This window comes from Diprion similis, chromosome 6 (genome assembly GCF_021155765.1).
Source record: "Diprion similis isolate iyDipSimi1 chromosome 6, iyDipSimi1.1, whole genome shotgun sequence".
NCBI classification, from domain to species: Eukaryota; Metazoa; Arthropoda; class Insecta; order Hymenoptera; family Diprionidae; genus Diprion; species Diprion similis.
The window spans coordinates 15,173,307-15,195,852 of NC_060110.1; the positions used below are offsets into that span (position 1 = coordinate 15,173,307).

The window sequence follows — 22,546 nt, forward strand, 5'->3', positions numbered from 1 at the left end:
TTAAAGGATGGAATAACATGAGTATAAATTGCTGTATTTCAAAATCACAGTGTATTGCATATTTATTTAAAAATTCAATAAATGCCTGATTTGACATCTAAATTTCTGTAGCCGCCATTTTGTCATGTAAATCCAGGCAACTTAAGTGATTAAAACGCCACTGGTAGTCATTTACAATTAATCAGATCTCTGTAAATTGAGATTATTTTTTAGTATAATAAAACAATACAATAATTGTTAATACCACATCACAAGTTTTCAATAAAATTATTCTATCATTATTCTTCGGCGTTAAAGTAATACAATTAGTAATTTTTTTTGGCAATCAATAAACACGAAATTTCGGAAAATAATTCACTCTGCGTCCAGCAAGGTCAATACTGTGATTGGATTGAAAGTTTCATAGATCTAGTACAATGAACATGGAGAACGATGAATGGCGTACATGAATGAAAAAATTGTCAGATAAATTGTATACTAGGTTCGTGGTATAAAATATTTTTGTCGAAGTTTATACATCTATCAATACCTCACAAGGAACAGATATTCAATTTCACAAATCATGATCACCTACACTCTGTTCCAAGTATTCAAAATACAATTGCGTTTTCTTAGGAACAACAACATTGCAGACATGTTCTAACATCTCAATATACGAGTGCTTCTGCTTGCGTGTCAATGTTGTTCTCAGACCTAGGGATGACTGTGTTAGCAGGAACAAAACAGCAGACAAGGCAAGCACCAGAAGAAATATGTTCCACTGTTGACTTGCAGGCACAATCGACCATAAGATCCTTACAGGGCTCTAAGAGAAAAAGAAGAAAAACACATGAAGAACTGATTAAGATTTTGAATGCATATCTAGGAATTAATTTTCAAATTTTTTAAGGCTAACAGATAACTCAACAATTAATAACAGATTTCTAATGGAACAAAATATTTAAAAAATTGAAACACAGATTAGATATATTATACCGTAGATATTTACCAAATATTTGTGTAGTATATATGTAAACTCCTCGCCAAATACCGTGTGCATAAAATCGGTTCCCAGACCAGAAATGACGAGGTGTAAGCACAGCAGGAAGGGCATGATAGCAGCAGCGCCTCCCATCATTGCAGTGCGTAAAATAGTCTTATAATTGTAGTTTTTGTCAGCTTCATCTTTGGAAAGTCCTTGACGAATTAGAGCTTTAATATTGTTGCAATCTTTTTCCAACGTGTTCAAGGTATTCTGTATAGTTCTATCGATTGTCTTCTCGATATCACGACAGATTTCTTCAATTTGATTAGTACATTTAGAAGGCTTGTTCAATTCTGGTATAAAAATTGTTGGCATGTCAAAACCTGTACGGTTTAATCCTGGTCTCTTGCAAAGCTCTTGAACTATCTGCATCATTACTCTGAAATTCAAAAAAGTATTATTAAATAAAGGTAGTGACAGCATGTCTACAAATACTCTCAACTTTTATAATCTTCTATCTCCTGACATGTAATTAATTAAATTTTTCCCAACCGACTAAAATCTATTAATATCCAGAGCTAGGTAATTATGATTGTTTTTTTTTCGATATTGCATACCTTTGTCTGTCCGACTCATTTCCAGCATCGTCTGCCTTGGATAAATAAAACCTCATTTTCTCAGCATTTGTTGAATTCAGTTTTTCGACTAGATTCAAGGTTCTCTTGCACAGTGCTTGGCCAATTGGATCAAAAAATACAAATATCAAGTCTGCCATGCTGCCAAGCCACAGAATTGTTTCGTTCACATCAAATAGGTACTGCATGTCACCGTCGACCAGCCCTGGAGTATCCACAAATGTAACCAGACTAAATTTCTTCTTATTAGAAGTTGAAATTTCAGTCGACAAAAAATCCAGGACTCCTATAACATAAATTGAAAGTAATAAGATTTTGATTGAAATAAATTGAAAAATTGAAATTGCTATGTGTAATATATTTGACTCGTATAATTATGCTAATAATAACAGCAAGGTATCTGAGGTGCGCTGGCGATGATGGTATTTAACCACAATGTTGCCCTTCACTAGGCAGCTTGCATTTAAAATAGCAAAGTGCCCGATGATGAGCCGCACTGTAGTTAATTTCGAATGACAGGTATCTCCAATATTTCACTCTTCAGATTATAGTTGAGTGTTGATCGTCCTAAGAAATATATCTATTTCTATAGATTAAAGTCAGTCGCCATAGCTCCTCCATTCTTCGTTGTTTTAGATTAGATTTTCAAGTAAAATATACAGTAACTGTAAATTGTGAGAGAGTCGATAAATCTCTAAGCGGAGTGAAATTTTTTTAAATTTATAGTATTTCATACCATGTCAAGTAATCCCGGTGACAGTGAGATGGGTAGTGCACGTTTTTACTTCCATTATCCTTTGCCAATGTCTACATGAAAGGATTTTAACTTCTTTGTACCTCAAGGCAGCACTTCAACGCTAAGCTAAGAGAGGTCTACTCAGTTTGGGCGACAATACGAATATGAGAACTTTGTGTAAAACCAACCAATATATATGGGAATCTCTGCTCCACCCACAGGAAATTGTGGGACTGACTTTAACCAAGGCAAGGAAACAGGAAGGGGCGTTGATCACACAAACCGAGATACCAGGAGCTTAGCTGAGTTCTCCCAAGTTAGAGCGTACAATGCATGCTCATTTCTCATAGCCTGTTTGGTTATCCGATCTTTACAAGTTTTAAAAAAAATATCAATCAACTGAATGAAATATTTTTGTATTACAAATATGAAAGAGTCTTGATTTTTACGACCAAATAGTAAATTCCGAATATGTATTGTAACATTTATTTTAATTTTCTTGCTAACACTTATTTAATTTCAATCAAACGGTGCTTATTATTTTGTGAATAAATAATTACTGAAGATTCAGAAGCGAAACTAAGATTACGGATTGTTAGTTGCACAACAATACCATGTTATTATTATTACCTTATTCTTGAAATCCGATGAAAAAAAATAGGGAAAAAAAATTGAAAAGCATTTCGCGTCAATTTCCCTCATGGTCAAATCTAACTGTCACGGATTCAATAATATTTTTCGTACATCGTTGCCCCAATTTCAAAAGGTATTCGCAGTTTCATCTTGAACCATTATTTATTTTCGATTATTATTAAACTTACAAATTTACATTAATTTCGATTTTGAAAGTGTCGCAAGAACTATATTGAATAGGCATAGTTTTGATAAATTTTCATTTTCAGTCAACGATATTAATTTCTTTTTTATTCACAACAAAATGAATAGAAAAAATTTTACCGCCTCTTTTGCAAAGGGTAAAAATTTGAAAAATGGCATAGAGAAAGAATGACTGTTGTTGACCGGAACATGTTGATTAAACCCAAGACAATCAGAGTTGAATTAGAGGGGGCATGCCTCCTGTATTTATTATGGTTTTATTTGGTCTATTAATTGGGAACTTAAAGCAATCAGGAAAAAGTTGTAAAGATAAATGAACCGGATATATGGAAGAAATGAAAACCTGACACCTGTATAGCAATAGAATTAACTTTATTGTATTTCAATTTGAGACGTTCTAGAATAATTTTGCAAGAACAGTTACATATGCTAAAAAAAATTTAAACACATACCCGACATTTTTTGGAGAGGCTTGAAGTGTGGGTAAAGATGTAACGTTGCATTTCCCATCAACGATTCTCGCCTTTTGCCTGATGTCACGAGGCAGATACCTTGCGTCTCAATTGCGACCCCAGTTTTTTGCACATGTTCTTCGACATACCTAAATTTAAAAAATATTGTAACTAAGTTGGACTTAAGACTTATCTGGCGAAATATTTCAAAATATAAAGAGTCAAAATATTGTCCGTAAATATTCGAAAAAAGTAGGAAACAGGTAAAGTCGTCCTTTTTGAATCAGAAATTGAAATCACAGTCAAGTTTGATAATAAATGCCGTCGCTTTTTTTCAAGACTTATATGTAAGGTCTACTACATCATATAAACCACGATTTACATACGTTGCGGCGTCTACGTTTTCTTGCTATTGAAGAAGAAGAAATTCGAAATAAAAACGATAAGTGTAGTGATGAATAATTAATGGGAAAATTGACTGTAATTCTTTATACAATTAAGTTAACGACGATCAACGCAGTATAAATGAACAAAGTGAATTGATTCAATAACGTTGCAAACGGTGTGAGAATAAAATACAGCGGTAATTATTTTCTATGAAATAATATACATCGGTGGAATAATAAGAACGTGCAAAACGCTGATTCGGCTTGTGGAACAGACTTGTTATCTTCAATGCGTGCAACGTACGCCACATTGGCATTTATCGCTGCGGTCGAACTGGCGAGCGAGAAACGGGAAACATGCGGCGTACTTCGTAATCTTACATCTTTACTTGTATAAATAATGTTAAATATGGTAAACTCCACTTTGAATGCGTTTATTGTGGATCGCATGATTTACGTATACGGAGAGCGTATACCTTGTGATCGTGGCTTTCGAAATCGCAGTAATCGCGTTACGATATTGACTTTACTAGTGATCTGTACGGATATGAAATCATTCATTGTTTTGCTAACCAGCGTTCAACTTAAATATTATTGATTGAGAAATGCTAGCTTTGAGTTCGACAAGTCATTGAATTATTTTATTACTAATTTAGGTAAATAATATACATGAGAATGAAATTCGGAAGGTGGGAATGACGGTACCATCGGGACGGCGTTTTTTCACGACGCAGAGAAAAAACGTCACAAGGCTTGAATTTATCGTATTGAAGTTAGTAACGTTATCGTAGCGGTTCATGCTGAGGAAAAACCGTTATCTCACATTTTTGGAATGGTCTGAAATTCAGTAAACCATGACGAAACAAAACACACTCATATTTCGAAATCTTAGCTACATAAAAAAATCATTAGAAAATTTTTTAAAATCGTAAATTTTTTCCAAATGTTTCGTTACGATATAACGTTATCAATCTGAACCTCGTTTGAAATTGTATAATTATCTTATATATGAATACATCGCACAGTAATGTAACTGCACGTTGAGTAATCACAAAGAGGTTTTTTTTTGTCAGAAATTTGCTTGCCATACAATTATGAAAGACAAAGAGATACAAAAACTCGGATGTAAAGTTGAAAAATGAGGGAAAAAATGAATAATATCAATTTGCACAGTGCGGTGATTCACGCCTGCAAGTTGGTGATGAAACTCGTTTTCTGTTCACATCGTTAAAATAACCTGCATATCGTTCTCCAGCTTCCGTTATTATACAGTTGCGAGTCACCGACATTAACTATAGAAGAGATAATGTGACGACAAAGAGGAAATTCTGGCCTCTGGATTGACGGCTGATTAGAATATTACGAATAATGCGACGATATAACGGAGAATAGTTAATATTGACGTATTATATCACGATATTATTTATAACATGAGAATTATAGTGATTATGAATCCGTTATAGTTTCAACAATAAATTACGGCCACATTAGAGCGCAAAATGACGTTTATTTATACCATAACTATGCGTCAGCGGGCTTGAAATAACATACACCCGTATCTGTTGTAAAAACATGAACTTGTCAACACCGTATTAGGCACTTCTTGTGAATTTAAAACTACTGCCTGCAGGCGATCCAGGGTACGCAGGTTCACTTCGTCACCATTTCCGAATACTAAACCACTCTGTTATAATTTAAAAAACGAAAAAATTCAACGTTTTATTTGTAATTTCTCCATTTGTCAAAGTCAACATACCCTGGTCTCATTAATTTCCAACGTCAAGTATAACGGCGTATGGCTTTATTGTGAGTACAGTATATTGCCTCCACGACAACTGATATTTATAGTGGCTTGAATGGTTCAAACTGACATTCCTGTTTTCTCAAGCACATTTCACACGTATAATGCTATACTTTGCATACACTAACGTGAAACACTGCACATTTCCGTTGGCATTATCCGTCATTCATGTAAATAGTCGCTTGCGTAAGGGTAAAATTGAAGAGTACTAGCCATACATGCCATTACCTACATAGTTGCAATGGTATAAAAAGGTACGCGGTACGTGAAATCGAGAATTGAAGCGGGAACAAAGGGAGAAAATATGTGACAAGGCATGACTGATTAGCATTTGGAGAAGGGTTCCCATGAAGATTCTCGGTAACGACGCTTTCTTGCGCCACCAGATGTGGGCAACCTTTTCGAGGCGACTATAAGCTGCAGCGTGCAGGCTCATCTTTCTCTCGCATATAGTAATATACCTTACACGGAGCGTAGCGGTCGTGTCGTAAATCCCGGCTAGACCCAAGGGAAACGGTTTATTTTTTTGAAAAATCCCAAAGGTACCTACTAGCCCCCAGCCACTCCATCCAGCTTCCAACATGCATGGCTCGACACGGTTGACCCACATGTTGAGACTCGAGAACGCTCGAGTCGAGGGGGTTGAGATCCGCTCGCGATGGATCATCATGATCGCAAAATATTCCGAGTGTTACGTCAGAAGCGCAACTCGTTTAGATATCGTTCGATAATTAGCCAATTAGTTTGCGAATACCTACTAAAACTGGCACAAATAATTGCAGCATGAAAAATCCAACGGATTCTTAAACGTCGATGAAGCTGGACACAGTTATCGAAATGGGCATTAGCACCGGCGGTTTGACGCCGTACTTATTCAGAGTTTCGTAATTTCAACGTTTAATAGTATTACGTAGACGTGTAACGCGTGTAACTCGTTGTAAGCTTCGTTCTGAACCGAATTTCTGATGCGGTTAAAAAAGTTCGATTAACCTTCTAAGAGACAGGTTAGTAGTAGCACGACATATTTGTGCAGCGGAGGACATAAATAAACCAGTGTCCAGCGGTTGGAGAGAAATTTACAATGTTAATGCTGACCTGTAGAAGTGAAGGAAAAACAACGTGTAGCGCCGTCGTTGCAGTTTATTATACGCCCAAATAGAGTTGAAAGTTTGAAAAAAAGATAAGAAAAAATGTTTAGATTATGCGGTCTCCCTTCGCCTTATGCCGAACCCATGTGTGGCCATTACGCTCATAAGGCGGCAAGGCCCACGATGGTCTATTCAGTGCGTTCTATAGAAATTTAAAAAATTGAACACTGGGTCTACACATGTGTGTGTGTGTGTGTGTATATATATATATGTGTGTGTATACTATACTATACTATACTATATTATAGTTTCCTCGAAGAAGCCTTTGTACGGATTCCACGGTATGAACATCGGCAATGCGAGAATTCACGAAACTCACAATCAGTATACCATTTTTATACATATACGCATCAATGCTTCTTTGTATGTATGTATGTATGTATATATGTAGGTACACGAAAGTTACCAGCAAATTTTACATAAAGCTATCAACAACTGTATCATTCAAATGCGTTTTCTAGCCCCACTGATCGTTTCGCCTTATATTAGGGACGCGCTGATTTCAGTCTCCACCAGATTTTGGGAAAGCTCTGCGTTACAGTTTAATCAAATTATCATTATTAGTACTCTTTTATGCATAATAGTAAACAGAAAGCAGAATATTTATCGGATCTTTAAATCATATAATTAGCAAGCTGGAAGCATGAAACGCTTTTTAATTACTAATAAGAATATCGATACAATCCTACAGCCGCATTATAGCATCACGATGTTGTAATAGGAAAGAAGGAACGCATGTGTATTGTACATGATGATTATAATTCCGCAGAAAAAATACAGTCGATGACGTACGGCGTACGTAAAATTCTCCGATATGGCTATGACAGTCTTATTGTTGGATGTGCCGGATTATAACGAATTATGGAGCCAGGAGTTCCCAATTATTATCGGTCGATTTGACGGGAGAATAAGGCCACGCTATGTCGTTGACGACTTGACGTTGACTGGCAAATGGTTTGAGCGCTGAAATATTTCGCGTCCAACGGTCCAAGCGCTTATTAGTGAATCTCATTTTCCTTAAGTTTATGGGCCCGAATATAATACTGGCGATGAAGAAAAAAAATCCAGAGTTGCCTTTTCACCAGAAAATATATAGATAGCTCAAATAACATAGTAACAGAAGTAACACAGCAAACTGTATGAACAATCCGTTTTGAACCTTGACGCTTAGGTTGAACGCAGTATTTTTTTGCGTATGAATTGACGAATGAATTATTCACGTATTCTCAATACATTGCCAAGGTAAGTATTATATATTATCATTGTTCATCGCGTAAGTGTTAAACATACCTGCAGTCTACACTCGCGTTTCTCGACTTTAAAGATGCTCCGGCTTTGAGCGCAGTTTCCGTTCGGTCATACAAAAATGTATAACGAAAATATATTTTTTTTCGAGGTTTTTGAACTCGAGAGATCGAGTGTGACTTGCCGATCGTTCGATAAAAATTGGCCGGTGCAGCACACGGCGTGACAGTGAACGAATGTTTTTTCAACACATTCATATATACATATCTATTTATGCCACAGAATGTTTTTCCGCGTGAATCATGCATTACACATGAGGTTACATAGCCTTTTGCATTCGGAGTTGAAGATATTGACTGTAAGCTCGATATTGACTTTTTCGTCATTCCTGCATCCGAGTCCGTATTATTGAAAGTTGACGTAATATGTACAGTACATCAAAGTGTAACGAAATAAATGAGTGTAAAATCTTACATGCATAAGTGACGGATGATTGTGCAGCAATCGAGGTCCCGGCGTAATGCATCGATATACTTACTGAAACAGAACGTAAGAAACCGAAGCTATCCGACTCTAAAATTATGCGAACAATTCTCGTATAACACAGTAGGTATTATACATCATATCATACATCACATATGAGCTGCGCGTTGTTCTCTTTCATATTTGAAATTTTGGTGGGCGCTGTGCGCGTATGTACGACGAATTACATCTGCGTGAGCGAGATTAGACGAATACTCGGGAAAGAAAATATCGCAAGCTTTAAGGCGATTGCATTATGTGTTATATATATGTACGTTTACCCTCCGCGTTATCGCAAATCACAGTTTTCCAAGTAAAATAACATAATTTATGGCTAAGCAGGCGTATACAAATAAAAAAAGAGTTGAAGGATAAGAAAAAAGGGCGGTCAAGAAGATAAAGTGTACAATACATGTAGGTTCACATATTATCGCACACAGTGCGGTCACTTACTTTAAAATAGTATGAGTCACTGCATAAGCTCGGCAAAACCGCACTCAAATATCACAAGTTTTCCTTCCCCGGCAAGCAGCAGATGCGGTTTGCCGGGGCACCGCAAAGGAGGGCGACTTGTCCACTAGAATTTCGATAACCCTTGGAGATTTGCGTCGACTCGACATGATTTGCGTGCGAGTTGTTGAAAAATAGAAAAATAAAAAAAATAAAAAACATATGTATACATATATGTATATGTATATATACAAGTATAGGTATATATGTTATATTACAGCCGAGACGAATAACAAAATTTGCTCAGATATTCAGAATCGCACCGTTTCTGCTGCAGGGCCACGCAACCGCAAACGACTCGGATGGTGTCCAAGATAAAACTGAGTTGAATCTCCTAGGCCCGGAGCGGGGTCGGGGGCGAGACAAACGCTGCGCAAAGCACGTGGTGATGTCGTATGTATGTATGTATGTATGTACGTATGTGTGTCTGTATACGCATGTACACACGCAGGCTCTTTGTGTCCTGTTCTGGTGCAGATGGGGATGAGGGTAGAGGTAGGAGAGGGGCAAGAGGCTGCTTACCTTCGCGCGCTTTTCAAGGGCCCCCCTAAAGAGGATGTTAACGCTATACGTTATATGTACATATACGTACGTACACGTTGTACAAATATACGATGATTTTCAGGCCCCCGCGGCGATGCTTTTTACATGGAGAATTCAACGACTTGTCGACTGCACGTTTGATCTATGCCTATAACACATGCGGTACAGTCATACGTGTATGTACTCGTATGTATAACTGGTATGTAACTCGGGGCTCTCGGGATCGGCTTCGACGGAGGTGTGCAATGGATTGTTTTTTCTACCTGATGCGCCGCAAATGTGCATGGGAATTTGCGCAGCGGGCAGGTGTCTAAGGCTAGGGGAATCACGTATTAATCTCAGGACTTCTATACATGTGATACAAAGTTAAACGTTTTTCGGTTACACAATTTATACACAGACTTTGTGTAACAAGCACGTTGACAGGATATCCTGGTCCAGGTTAATGCGATTTAATGATAATGTCAAAAATAGTATATGGCATATATATACGGTTGATTGCAGTTACTTAGCAGCCGTAAACTCCAATACGCTGGCATATAAATGCTAGCGGATGTGAGATATCCACGGGCAGAAGATAAGACGAAAATTTTAGGGGTCGATATCGTAATTTGGTATAGGTATATGTATATGTGTAGAGAAGGTCCAACCTACTCATTAATATAATCTCAGTCGGAATTCCCTGGAACTTTTGACACTTTATCTCGATCACGTATACCCACTGCATGCATCGGGCATATAATGAGCGACAGTCGAGATTGTACGAGATACATAATACAAAGGAATGCTGCGATAGATAAATTACCACCAGAATACATCTGCGGATATATGATATCCGTTCCTGCAACGTGCAGCCCGGTTCCTAATCGCACTTTTGAGTTTCACACCGGTAGAGTTTATCCCATTCTGTAAGTTTACAATTTCAATATGTACATACATCTGCGGCTTACGTAGGCTTACTTTTTTAACAACCGCTGGCTAATAGCAAGAACTATCAACGACATTTCCGGTGACTAACCGGAAGTATTATTAGGAATTAATTTGGAAAAAAGATATGATTAGGAAAGAAGATAAGTGGTGCTTACAGACGAAACGGTGTATCGTTTTATTTTCTCTATATACTTAATTTGCGCATACGAATGGTTTCGAGGCGCCAAGCTTACGATTATAGGCGAAGACAAGCGATAACGACGACCGTTGAAATCAAAATTCTTGGATCGTGGTCTGAGAGCTGGATAGAGCAGGTTTAATTGTAAGTGAAAAATACCGTCAGGCGATAGAGGGAGAGGGTGGGATAGGGTCAGAGGGCAGTGTCCCTAACCACGAGAGCATGTAGTCGAGAGACAACGCATTTGCATTTCCCGTTTGATGAATATGGTAAAACACTCTATGTGTAACGTTTTGCGTTATATCTGCAGTTAGCTGCATTCCGTCTAGCCTCAGCTGCAGTGTCTCGAATGCAGCGATAAATGCTTTTGTTAGACCTGTATGCGAGTGTAACAACAGTTTGTTCTATATCACCGGGTACAAAAGTTTTCCGGCTTATTACCAAGGATAGATGAAGCGTGAACCGGAAGAATAGAGGTGGTTTCCTTAAATATTATATATATTTTTATGTTTGCATGTAGAGGAAATAATTCTTGGAACAAATAATTCCAACCGTTTTTCGCGGTCTCACCAAGAAACAATCTAGTACGGAAGTGTGTCGTCTGATACGAAAACCACGGGTCGGTATACCTACCTACCCTGCTGCAGGATAGCCGGTGGTTTAAGAAAAAAGATATCAAGTTAATACGTGCACGCAAAAACTACGCATTTGAGTAAATGTTTTTGCGTCATTGAGTAAACAGTTGACGCTCAGTTTCCTCAAACAATATCGATGTGGAGAGACCACAGTATGCTATTTAACATAACTTTTATCGTAGCAGCTGTTTCTTACAGGTCCGTGTTTAAGTCCTTATATTATAATTAGACAGACCACAAAAAACAAAGAAAAAAAAATTCAAGGTTTTCTTCATAAATAACAATCATTCTCGAGGAATGTTGCACGTGTTGAGGTGCGTGTCATGTTGTAAAATTGCGCGAACGACGACAAAGCTTGGATTATTCGTGTCAAGTTTAACTAGAATTTCCGCAAATATTGAACGTTGGAAAATTATCCGATTTCGTTGTATACCGATGATGCGTAACTATTACGAGCATTACGTTCGGCAATGAATTTCGGTTGGATATTGTTGCACCGCCGAGTCAGAATGTTGGAATGCACCATTCGGCTACTCTTCTTATTCTATTGGGTCAATTTTTTGTCGCCGATCCTTCTGCTTCGCGGTGGGAATTATATTTCGAGTTGTAAGAATGCTGTAAGCAAAACTGTTGCAGTCGCTGAGTGTAACCGGCGCGGCGCATTATAAATCTTGTCTTAAAAATCCGGTGAACTCGTCAGACTCGTTTTATCTTCATTCGCGGATTAACGCGATCGTGAATTTGATCATAATTTTTTGATTCGTAAGCCAACTAGCGTTCGCGCCAACAATTGACCTCGACCGATATCATTACGAACTAAATGCGGCAATTAGGTACGCACCTAATTGTACGGCGCGTTACTTTTACGGTCTTCAATGCTGCATTCTGTTACATATTTGGCTGTCGCGCCATTTGTCTGACAAGAATGCACGTTAGCCAGCTTTTTTAATTCTGATCACTTGCCCTGATTTTAAAACAATTTTATGCTTGCAGAATGAAATAATTTTTTTTTTTTTTCTCATTCTTTCCTCGTTTTTACTTCGGCAATATTTGTCTGTTACGAAAGATGAAAAATAAAATATTGCCGAACTTCCAAGGAATACAGTATAATATGTTTAATACATTTTCACACTGTATAATTTTAATCATCGTGTTCTTTCGATACTTGTTCAGACTAAACATTTTACTTCTTTGCCAATAGTCGTATTCCCTCTCTAAGTTACCAACTTGTTAATAGGATTATATTAGAATGTTTCGGAAGTCGCAGATGTTTTCTAATCCGTTTAGACGGTTTAAACTGACTTAGGATAACGGAAGACGGCCTGCAGTAGACAAATTCGAGGGACACCAAAGCTGCTGAGTGTATGATGAGATAAGCTCAGAAAAGGGATGCGTACACTTGACTACAGCAAAAAACTGCCAAAGCATCTGGGCCTCAGGCCGTAACTAAACGCAGCAGGACACAAAAAGTGTTTATACTTTTCATGTGTGGAAGTTTTTCTATACGTGTAAAGAGATTTTTAAGAGTGTTTCCTAGTGAATTAGGTGAGGATGCACAGCCACTGTTTGTGCTATTTGTGCTACGATCAAGGTTAATAAAGAAAATGATTCATCAATTGCAATAAATTAATAGCTGTTACAGTAATAATTAGTTTCTCAAAGAAAAATAATTGTAACTAAAAGACTTACTATGGAAGAATATAAAGACTAATTTATACAGGTGAAAAGACATTTGAAATCAAATTTCTTGTTTATAACAATTACATTAGTTATTTGATCTTCTGCTGTTATCAAAATGATACATTGCTTTATAATTTAATATGGTATAATCGACACTTTTCAATAAGATCTTTAATTTTCACTCACCAGTTGATGAATGATGATTTGCCGGCAGAATGGTTACCGATCAGTAGAATGACTATTTTTTTCCTTGGGGCAAGTAATTTCAACCCAAATTGACTTGCTATATGAATTAGACCTGCAGGTATAGAAAGAAGACATGATCGAATGAGCATTTGCAGTACTTCAAATACCAGAGCTTGAAGAACCAGGATGAAACACTTAGATTTTAAGAACACGAAGTCACAGTTTCATATAGCAGATATCATTCAATATTTCTGAAGCGCATATGGTACCTTTTTCCGGCTCTATGTAGAGATTGTGACATTCTTTAAGAATCTTCTCATTCACGCTCAGCTTGTCATTTTGAAGTGGGTTGGCTATGTCCAATGACTTGGTCTTTGTCATGGCTGAAATTTACCGATGAGACAGTGTCAATAATAACGAATTTCACACCTATCCATCGTTTCGCATAAAGTTTTAGAAGGATTCATAGATATAAAATGAATGATACCTTCAAACGATACAATAATAATCGTATAAATAAATTGGCGACTTCATTGCACTTTTGTTTCCTAGCTCCAGTCTATGGAACGGAACAAACAATCCAAAGAATGTTTAAAATTTATAAATAAAGGAACAATGAATGCTTTGCGCAATATTGTTTTCAATAAGAAATGTATATACTCAAACACAGAGTATACAGATTGGTAGATTGGTGTACACTCTGTTTTTATTTCACTGAAATAGATTAACCTATTAGATAAAATAAGTGAAGATCAATGAAGAAGTTTCGGATTTCTTTATTACCGCTAACCGTAAGACCGTGGCGATTCTAACCTCAAGGGTTCCATTTCCTTCACCGAAATGCTGAGATAGAAGAAGACAATGTCAACTAGTGAGATGTACTGCCAATTGTTTGGCAGCTTAAGTGAGGATCTATACTATTTTTAGTCATTTAAAAAACTTACTTTTTCAGTACCCGGATAAGGGCCGATAAGCAATTATATAAAAACAACACACAAAACAGGTAGCTGAGGAATCCTAGCGGCTGGCAGCCAAAGCGTTGATCGAATATACATCTTCAGTCAACGGACGAAAAGCTTCAACTCCATTCTGCCAGAAAGTATACTTCCTGCATTCTACAAACAAATTACCGAGGCGTGTGTTCAAGGACAATTACTAATAAAATAAATTGGAAATTTTTTTCTCTTTTCGTAAATTATTAGCCACGGTTAGGGTATTTTTATATACAAATAGCAGAGTTGCTAGTTCAAAACACGCGCGTATCACAGTCACGTGACCGGTTTGTTTGAATTCCGAACACGTAGCTACATCTAGCGTCGATAAGCTTCAGTCAATGTGCAAAATGAAGTTCCGCGAAAGTAAACTTGGGTAGTTGAATCGTCTTCGATACGTAATCTAAATCTAGTATGTAAAATTACACCTCAATGGTAATAAGGCGCATATTACATTGTGTTTTTGTAAATTTTTCATTTAGAAACCTCTGGAATAGCAAAGCAATTTTGTTTAGAAAAATTTCTCATCAAGAAACTGGTGCGATTTCAGTAGGCATAACCTAACCCATCCAATTTTATATTATTCTAGATGTTTTGCGCCAAAATATTGCAAAGGAATTGCAATTCTACCTCCGTCAGTTTCATTTTGAAGGCTAAGTACTCACGACGCAGTCAAAAGAATACAAGTACATACAAGGTTGTTAAATCCAACAACGAACCGCTCGAAGGTAAAGGGCTTCATTTGTCTTTACTCTTTATTCATGCGCTATCACTGACCTTAGAAAAACAGGCTAACATTATTCTAGATTTGGCAATATGACCTCAGCTGGCTTTACGACCTTATGTTAAATACATATATTTAGTCAGAACCGATTAATGTTTCGACGATTTGGATCCTCGGCTCATTCGGTCTTATCTTACAAATATTAGTATCTGATGAAGCATGGATAAAGTGATGCAATAAGAAAATATCTGAGGTTATTAAAACATTTAACATCAAGTGTTGATATATTCATTGAAAATAATTCAAGTTTTGATTATACTTGACATTCATCATTACGCGTCATATTTGGCAGTCATTCTTTTAATAGAATTGCAATTCATTGACGGATTGATCATAGTTGGAAAATGAATTTGATGTCAAACTTGATCTTTTAAGGACAAATTTGTTTTATCCTGTTTGCAAAAACCAAGATTATATGAAAATTACTAATAAAAATGCAATCATAACTCAGAATGTACTAATCAAGGATTTATACACATTATTTATCATAAAGTGGTACTTCATAGATGAACTGAGAAGTGAATATGTTGTTTACACGTTACAATGAACTGTTAGATAAATTGAGTATCAGTTCCGATCAGAACTTTTTAGAAAGTACTGATTTTACAAACTATTGACAACTGATTGAATGACACAATTGAGAGTAAGAATGATCATGTGTAAAAATTTACTCAGCCTCAGCAAGTTGCCAAGACTAATTTTCATGCCACTCCAATATTCTCCTTTTGGAAAAAAAAACTCAACGTTTGCGTATTTTTTAGATGTGGAAAACACTGTATTTGGGGCAAATCCCAACTGGGAATTATTGGCGCCAAGGGGTTTCCGATTTTATTTACCTGGGAGTGTTGGTCCTGGCTGGCTAGATGCTTCGACAACGGCTCAGGTGGAAACGCGTTCAATAGTGTTAGATGATGAGAATAGCATTGAGAATTTGATGGAAGCCGCCAATTCTTGTCCACAACGCTCAGATACGTATGAATCTGTACCGGAAAAATCTGACGATACTTTACTTGAATCTAGTCGACCAATTTTACATTGTGTGGCTCAAGAATGCCCAGTATTGTTGCGAAAAGGTATAACCGAGTTATTCCCTGGATGTATGGAGATAAACTCGCCGCAGTTAACGATCGTGACCATCAGTCAAAAACCAAATCTTGAAACAATGAGATGGAGCAAAGAAGTTGAAACTGAAAAGTTAGCTAAATATGTAAGTATAATATAGTCCAAATTTTTTCTCAAAACTACCGAACCAACCATTCATTTTCATCAATTCATAATGTTTCTTTTTTCTTATATTTTTCTGCAGTTCCTTCTTGCGGCATCTGACATCTGTACTAAGCTCAAAATGATTGGCTACTGGGCTGATTTCATAAATCCATTCAGTGGACAGCCGTACTTGAACCCCCATAAAAATGGTACTCTGTATAAAACAGATGAGCGTTTTAGATGCCTTGGATTTAAAATTGAACAGAAAAGATTCTGCAAGGTCATCTCAATTGATAGTGATCAAAGGAATTTTATCGGTGAGTGGGTTGTGCAGAATACATCAATTTGAACAAGACTGTTATTAATCAGATCCACGTATGAAGGCAGCATGGATATCTGTCAGCAATATAGTTTTTAACAAGTAATTGGTGTTCAATTTGATTTCAGGAAGTCTTTATACAACAGCACCTCCCAGCACGGAGTTTTTAAAGGACCTTGTGAATGATCTAAACGAGCAATGACATGTATCAAATGGTGTTAGAAGAAATTGTCAATTCAATATCGCTGATTAGTTGTTGAATTAAGATAAACAGAAAGAGAAGAAAAATTCGTTTTCCATTATACCAACTAGTGTTGATTCATTTTATTGACTTCTTAATACCAATTCACTTCATACTTATGTTCGTATGAAGCAAAATTTATTTAATAAAAAACCTACCATCAATGGCAGCCCACTAACCAGAAATTGACTGATGAATGGTGATATCTGATTGTTAAGCTAATTGTAAGACATTCAGGGCAGAGACGTGCAGTACGAATCAGCTTTTGGTATCGACAAAAGTTGTTGGGTCTGTCAAAGGGAAGCGATAACTAACTTCCATCGGTACTCTAGGTTGGTCGGCACTGCGAGACTTCCCTATTCCAATGGATACCTTGAATGTAAATCAGAATATGTACATACGTATCTTCACGTTAAATCGTGAACATATTCAATGAGTATTGAAAGAACTAAATTATTCAGTTTATCAAATAAACATGAAATTCGAAGATTTACGCTAGTGAAAAATATGTACTACAGGATTGTTTAATTAAAATAAATTCGCTGGAATACGAATTTTAAAACCCCATGTAGCCTTTTTTTCAAACTCTTTAAAAACCGATATCAGTCGTTTCTCGACTTATCTGAAGTATAAAGAATTATTACACGGAGCTGGTTTTATTGATTACGAAGGTAGTTTTTAATTGAAGTATAACTGCGGAAAAAATATACTCGAAAGTAGTGAGAAAGAGGGGAAAAAACACACAGAGAATAAAGCAGTTTACAGTGGTAGATTATAATACAACGCAGCATATACAAATATCTTGTTTCTGCCATTAGGTATCGAGATGTATGTAAATACAATGCACTTTTGAGTGTGAAATGATTAATGATACATTAAATTACACAATGAAGTATAGGTAACTAGGATTCATATGTATACTATAGTATAAATATATGTATAATAGGTATGTGTAGGAATACAATAGTGTAGGAAGTACAGCAAAGAAATGAAATAGATTTGAGTTGTATTTATATCTGACGTACAAAGTGTTCTTGAAAAAATGATGCCGTTTTTTACTCTTCAAATTGATGAATATTATTTTTATTATTATTATTAATACAATTATTTGATCTGATGGCGAGTATAAAAGAATGCTTGATGTGCTGTACACAAATTTTTACAAGCCCAACTCCCTTCGTTCCTGTATGTATGCACTTAAAAAACATCACTTGACTAGCATCTAAAACATGTCGTATCGTATTCTTTGAATGATAGTATATTCGCAGTGTCAATTCTTCAGCATTTCATTACACAATTATTAGGCGGTCAAGGAAAGAAAAAAATTCACATGTATAAGTTTGACAATAAATATCAACCAAAATAATCTTTTTGTTTTACATTATTCGTTGGAAGAGTAATATATTCTATAGGTATGAGAGAAGCGGTAATTAGTTGGCTGGTGATAGACGATCACATAGATTATATCAGTAGGCAATTTGTTCTCACAGAATTAGTAAGCTACTAATTAGTAAGCTATTGATTTTCTGCAGTCCGCATACACAATATCAATGAATTCTATTTGCTGATGGGCATAGGATGCATTATAGGCATTGGAGTAATTTGAATTGTGAAGACTGAAAGTGAATTATTCAATTCCCGATGATAAAAAAACGCATCTAGATATAAAAGCGATTATCCAAGTTTGTGAATATTGCTTCTCTTGGATAATATTAAATGTGAATTTAAAATGTCGCATAAATCTTGAATGTAAAACGAAGACGTTCATTCATTAAGCTAATTATTCGAAAAATCAATTAACCGTCGGAAGAAAATGCCGATGGGCATATGAATAGTTGGTGGTAGCGACTGAGGACGTGAAATTGGTTTGTCTAATTACAATAATTGAATCATCACAGGTGCTTTGGTAATTCACCTGCAGACAGCGTGGTACATACATTTCTCGTCAAACAAGCAACTGTACTTGTCCGTTGTCACGGTTATAATACGAAAAATAATTGGCATATTTTGAGATACGTCCGTTCATTATTATCATCATTCTGATTATTATTATATTACATTTTTGCTGTACCACCATCACTAGACATTTATCATTGATTTATTTTTCAAGTAAATAAACAAGTATGGATACATAGGAATATCGGAGATATAGTACAAATACGATACATTTAGTTTATTTGAATATCTTTATATATATATATTATATCTATATATATATATATATATATATACACAATATAGATATATAGATATATAAGATATTTGATTGGTTTTCTTTATTCGATATAATTACAGTAATATGATAATTTACTATATTATAATATACAGCGAACATCGATATTAAAAAAAATGCCTATTCGCTAGGCTATGGTCCGCAAATATCTGTTTCTTACACATATACGATCTTATCACACTATACAATTATTGTATATTTACTTTACAGGTATAAATTAATTTATTCGTTAATTTGTAATCAAAGACATTATGGCTGTCTGCAAGGGCTCTGGAATACGCGTTTTTTCATAGTCTCGAAACTTTTCAGGCTCCTTCGGGCTTTCATTAGCCTGAATCAAATTCACGCGCACTGCGTTTCGGTGTGGTTACACGTTTTCTCTATCCGTATATATACCTATATGTATATATGTACATGTATATTCGGTTTTAACAGGTGTCGGTCTTTGAGTAGAGATTGTAATAAATGCTTCATTGTATGGTGAAAAGTTGATGATAAATACGACACGAGTCATTATTCATTGCTTGTCTTCCGCGTCGATATATAATTGCATTTTACAATCGACTTCTTAATTGGATAAACTCAATTTTCCTCATCAATCGACATGTATTATTAATATTTCATGATTCATTCACTCCTTTATCGTGCTAATGCCGTCAATCTTTGATCGAAATTATTCAATTTTCCTTTTTATTGCTTATTACAATTTATTATAACAAAACGGAGGTGAATGCGGTATAATTAGAAATATCGGAAGGAATTTATTACGCCAGAAAAAAAATTATGCTAAAACAGAAATGAGAAAAAATTCCTCCTGACGTTGGTCAAATAAAAATTTAAAGCAGTTCATTCGAGTTATACTTTAATCAGGTAACGTTGAACATTTCTGAGTAGCACGTAGATCACACATTGTAGTACCAAAACAGGAATAAAAAAATCATATTGTACTGTTACCTTTAAAAATTTGCTTCAAGACTTTAAACTCCTCTCGTTTCTACACATTGGAATTAATTAACCGTCGACAATTCATGTACCAAACGCATACGTGCAGTAAATGTCAGTTTTGCAAGTTGAATTCTCAGTTTTCAAGCATCCATAGAAGCCTAGATATGAAATCGTGTCTAAATTATTCTTGCTGTCATTTTATTGGGCACAAATCACTGACGCTCGAAGACTAACGAGTACTGGAAATGACCGTACAATCGAAAAGAAATTGCAAACGTACAATCAACATCGGTTGTATTGATTTTGTCCCGGTCCGTCGAAACTCTCTTGTCAATGGTATTTCCACCCCACGCTATGACATGTCAAATATTTGAATTTGAAGAATAATTTCCGAATCTGGCGTTCGAATAATGCCATCTCATATCTTCAGTTTATTCAGTTAAATCCGCGTATCATATCCTCATACATCGAAGATCTTGAAAGGCACGGCGAGGATAATCTACACAGCGTTTGTTTTAGAAAGTAAACGAAACGTTTTCAAAGCCTTCACAACTATAGGTATGTATAAATGTGCGACAAATAATTCGAAATCGTGCCTGTGCAGGTAGTCTTATATCAATATTTCCGTCATGTTTATTAACCATAAGTAGACCCACAGGCTTCCGTCGCATAACACGTCGCGTGGATTATGCGGATTATCCGTGGCCTGTTTCAGTCTGTAGACTCTATACCGACGGCGTATTATACAGGGGATATCGGGCTGGGTATGAGATTGGGAAATAGATCATCACCTTGGCCGAAATGAGCGCGGTTATGCAACATATATTGCGCGTAAAAGCTGATAGGTATTAATGTTGGCTTGCGTCAAGCAAACGATGAAAGATCTAACGATGCTGGAGAAAAGAGCGAATTGTTTCATCAGCACGCGATATTTGTTCCACCTGATTAACTGCCAGAGAAACGTAGTGCGTACAACTTTTTAATTGTAGGTATCTCCTTATCCGAAATGAATACCAATTCTTGTACATGTGAGGAAAGGTCACTGCGATGCATGCTTAAAAACAGAAAGGGTACCGTAGACATGATTTGCAGTTCGCAAACTTCGCAAATTTCCCAATTTCCCGGTATCAAGTAGATGTTGCTTATTCTGATATAACGTTGGCGGGTAAATTCATGCTTACAGGATATAATTGGGAGTTATACGTACACAGGTGTACAGAATTCGCAACTCCGACTATTTGGAGGGCCAATTCATACAGCAGGGGTTGGTTAATTAATCAATCGGGATTTAGGACAAGCTGGTCGATTCATACGTACCGCGTTACGCTGTACTGAAATTAGGTACATATACATGCAATGTTTGTGTTCGGGTTGAATGAACGAGTGGCGCTTAAATTTGCCAGTTACAGTAGCAGCAGCAGCTGCAGCAGCGGTCGCAATGCAGCAACAACCGGTCGTTTCGTAAGTTCAGTAAACGCCGTGAGATATAATGTCATAACGTAGGGGGATGATGTGCAATTGGGGCTGTTCTATTCTACGGCGTAGATCAAGGTTCCATCGGGTTACATCATGCGGGCCGAACGCACCCTGCGCTACATTTTTTTATAATTAATCGCAGCAAGTAAATGACACACCCGTATAGTGCCTGCGAGGAAATAAATATGAGCTTGCAATGCGCTAGGGTTGAATGTGGGCTGCACATTTTATTGATTTACATGAATCAGCAGCCACTACGAATAGTGACATAGTGTTGTATGATACATACACGGTTGTGATTGGTATGAGTTTAAGAAATCAATGAAGCATCGACACCGCCGATTGGTCTCCGCGGTTTCACCGACGTATGTTGCCAAACACGATATAACAAAAACTCACTATCGCATTACCTATACGTTTTTTTTCTAGGAAATTGGATTAGATTGACGCTGAAGAAGCACACTTCTTTTGCAGTCCTCGCTAAATTCTGCAACTTGTAGATTAGAGTTTAGGGTTGAAATATCTAAGATCGGTATGATCTCAATATTCATGTATAAAGACTGCAGTTACATCCGCGCTACTACACATCACTGCACTTTAACGAGTGAAATTCTTTCATTTTTATCCCTGCATGGTGGATACTGTCGACATTTATCTTGAAATTGAGACAACGTTCTTTCAATGTTATTCGCAACTAAAAGCAGCCAGACGTATATGTACATACGTGCATAAATATCAGTCACATATTGAAACCTGCGTAGCTCCTGATTATTATGTGGATCCTATACCAACCAGAAAACGTGTTTCGATGCTTGAGTGTGTAACGCCATCCCCTCGGGGTATCGGAGCTCACTTCAATGACAGGGCGTTGGAAACTCTGTCATATCATGTGTTTCCATTTGTCACGATACGTCATTCAGCTCGTCGAACGCATTTTGCGCAAACTGCATTCGCGTTTCAGG

General features: G+C 36.5%; 2 protein-coding genes across 3 annotated transcripts; one reads left to right on the forward strand and one right to left on the reverse strand.

Annotated features, from left to right (window-relative positions):
- Window positions 1–34: 34 nt before the first annotated feature.
- LOC124407542 lies at window positions 35–14,437 on the reverse strand. Its single transcript, XM_046883778.1, has 7 exons — window positions 14,333–14,437; window positions 13,658–13,771; window positions 13,389–13,500; window positions 3,625–3,773; window positions 1,582–1,885; window positions 989–1,403; window positions 35–805 (listed from the first exon to the last, which is right to left on the reverse strand). The coding sequence occupies exons 2-7, from the start codon at window positions 13,767–13,769 to the stop codon at window positions 554–556; spliced, it is 1,344 nt and encodes a 447-aa protein (XP_046739734.1). The 5' UTR covers window positions 13,770–13,771; window positions 14,333–14,437; the 3' UTR covers window positions 35–553.
- A 263-nt stretch (window positions 14,438–14,700) lies between these two features.
- On the forward strand, window positions 14,701–16,960 carry LOC124406628 (cobalamin trafficking protein CblD). Of its 2 annotated transcripts, none has more exons than XM_046882107.1 (5): window positions 14,701–14,792; window positions 14,970–15,108; window positions 15,926–16,371; window positions 16,471–16,687; window positions 16,818–16,960. In XM_046882107.1, the coding sequence occupies exons 2-5, from the start codon at window positions 14,970–14,972 to the stop codon at window positions 16,889–16,891; spliced, it is 876 nt and encodes a 291-aa protein (XP_046738063.1). In that variant the 5' UTR covers window positions 14,701–14,792; the 3' UTR covers window positions 16,892–16,960. The 2 variants fall into 2 exon arrangements, with proteins under 2 accessions (XP_046738063.1, XP_046738062.1); XM_046882106.1 differs by having other exon boundaries at window positions 14,714–14,823.
- Window positions 16,961–22,546: the final 5,586 nt, after the last annotated feature.

Coding starts and splice junctions, on each gene's coding strand:
- LOC124407542 (XM_046883778.1), bottom strand. CDS start 13,769: ATGACAAAGACCAAGTCATTGGACATAGCCAACCCACTTCAAAATGAC. Junction 13,501..13,657: donor CTACATAGAGCCGGAAAAAG/GTACCATATGCG, acceptor CTATACCTGCAG/GTCTAATTCATATAGCAAGT. Junction 806..988: donor ATATACTACACAAATATTTG/GTAAATATCTAC, acceptor TTTTTCTCTTAG/AGCCCTGTAAGGATCTTATG.
- LOC124406628 (XM_046882107.1), top strand. CDS start 14,970: ATGTTTTGCGCCAAAATATTGCAAAGGAATTGCAATTCTACCTCCGTC. Junction 16,372..16,470: donor CTGAAAAGTTAGCTAAATAT/GTAAGTATAATA, acceptor ATTTTTCTGCAG/TTCCTTCTTGCGGCATCTGA. Junction 16,688..16,817: donor TGATCAAAGGAATTTTATCG/GTGAGTGGGTTG, acceptor ATTTGATTTCAG/GAAGTCTTTATACAACAGCA.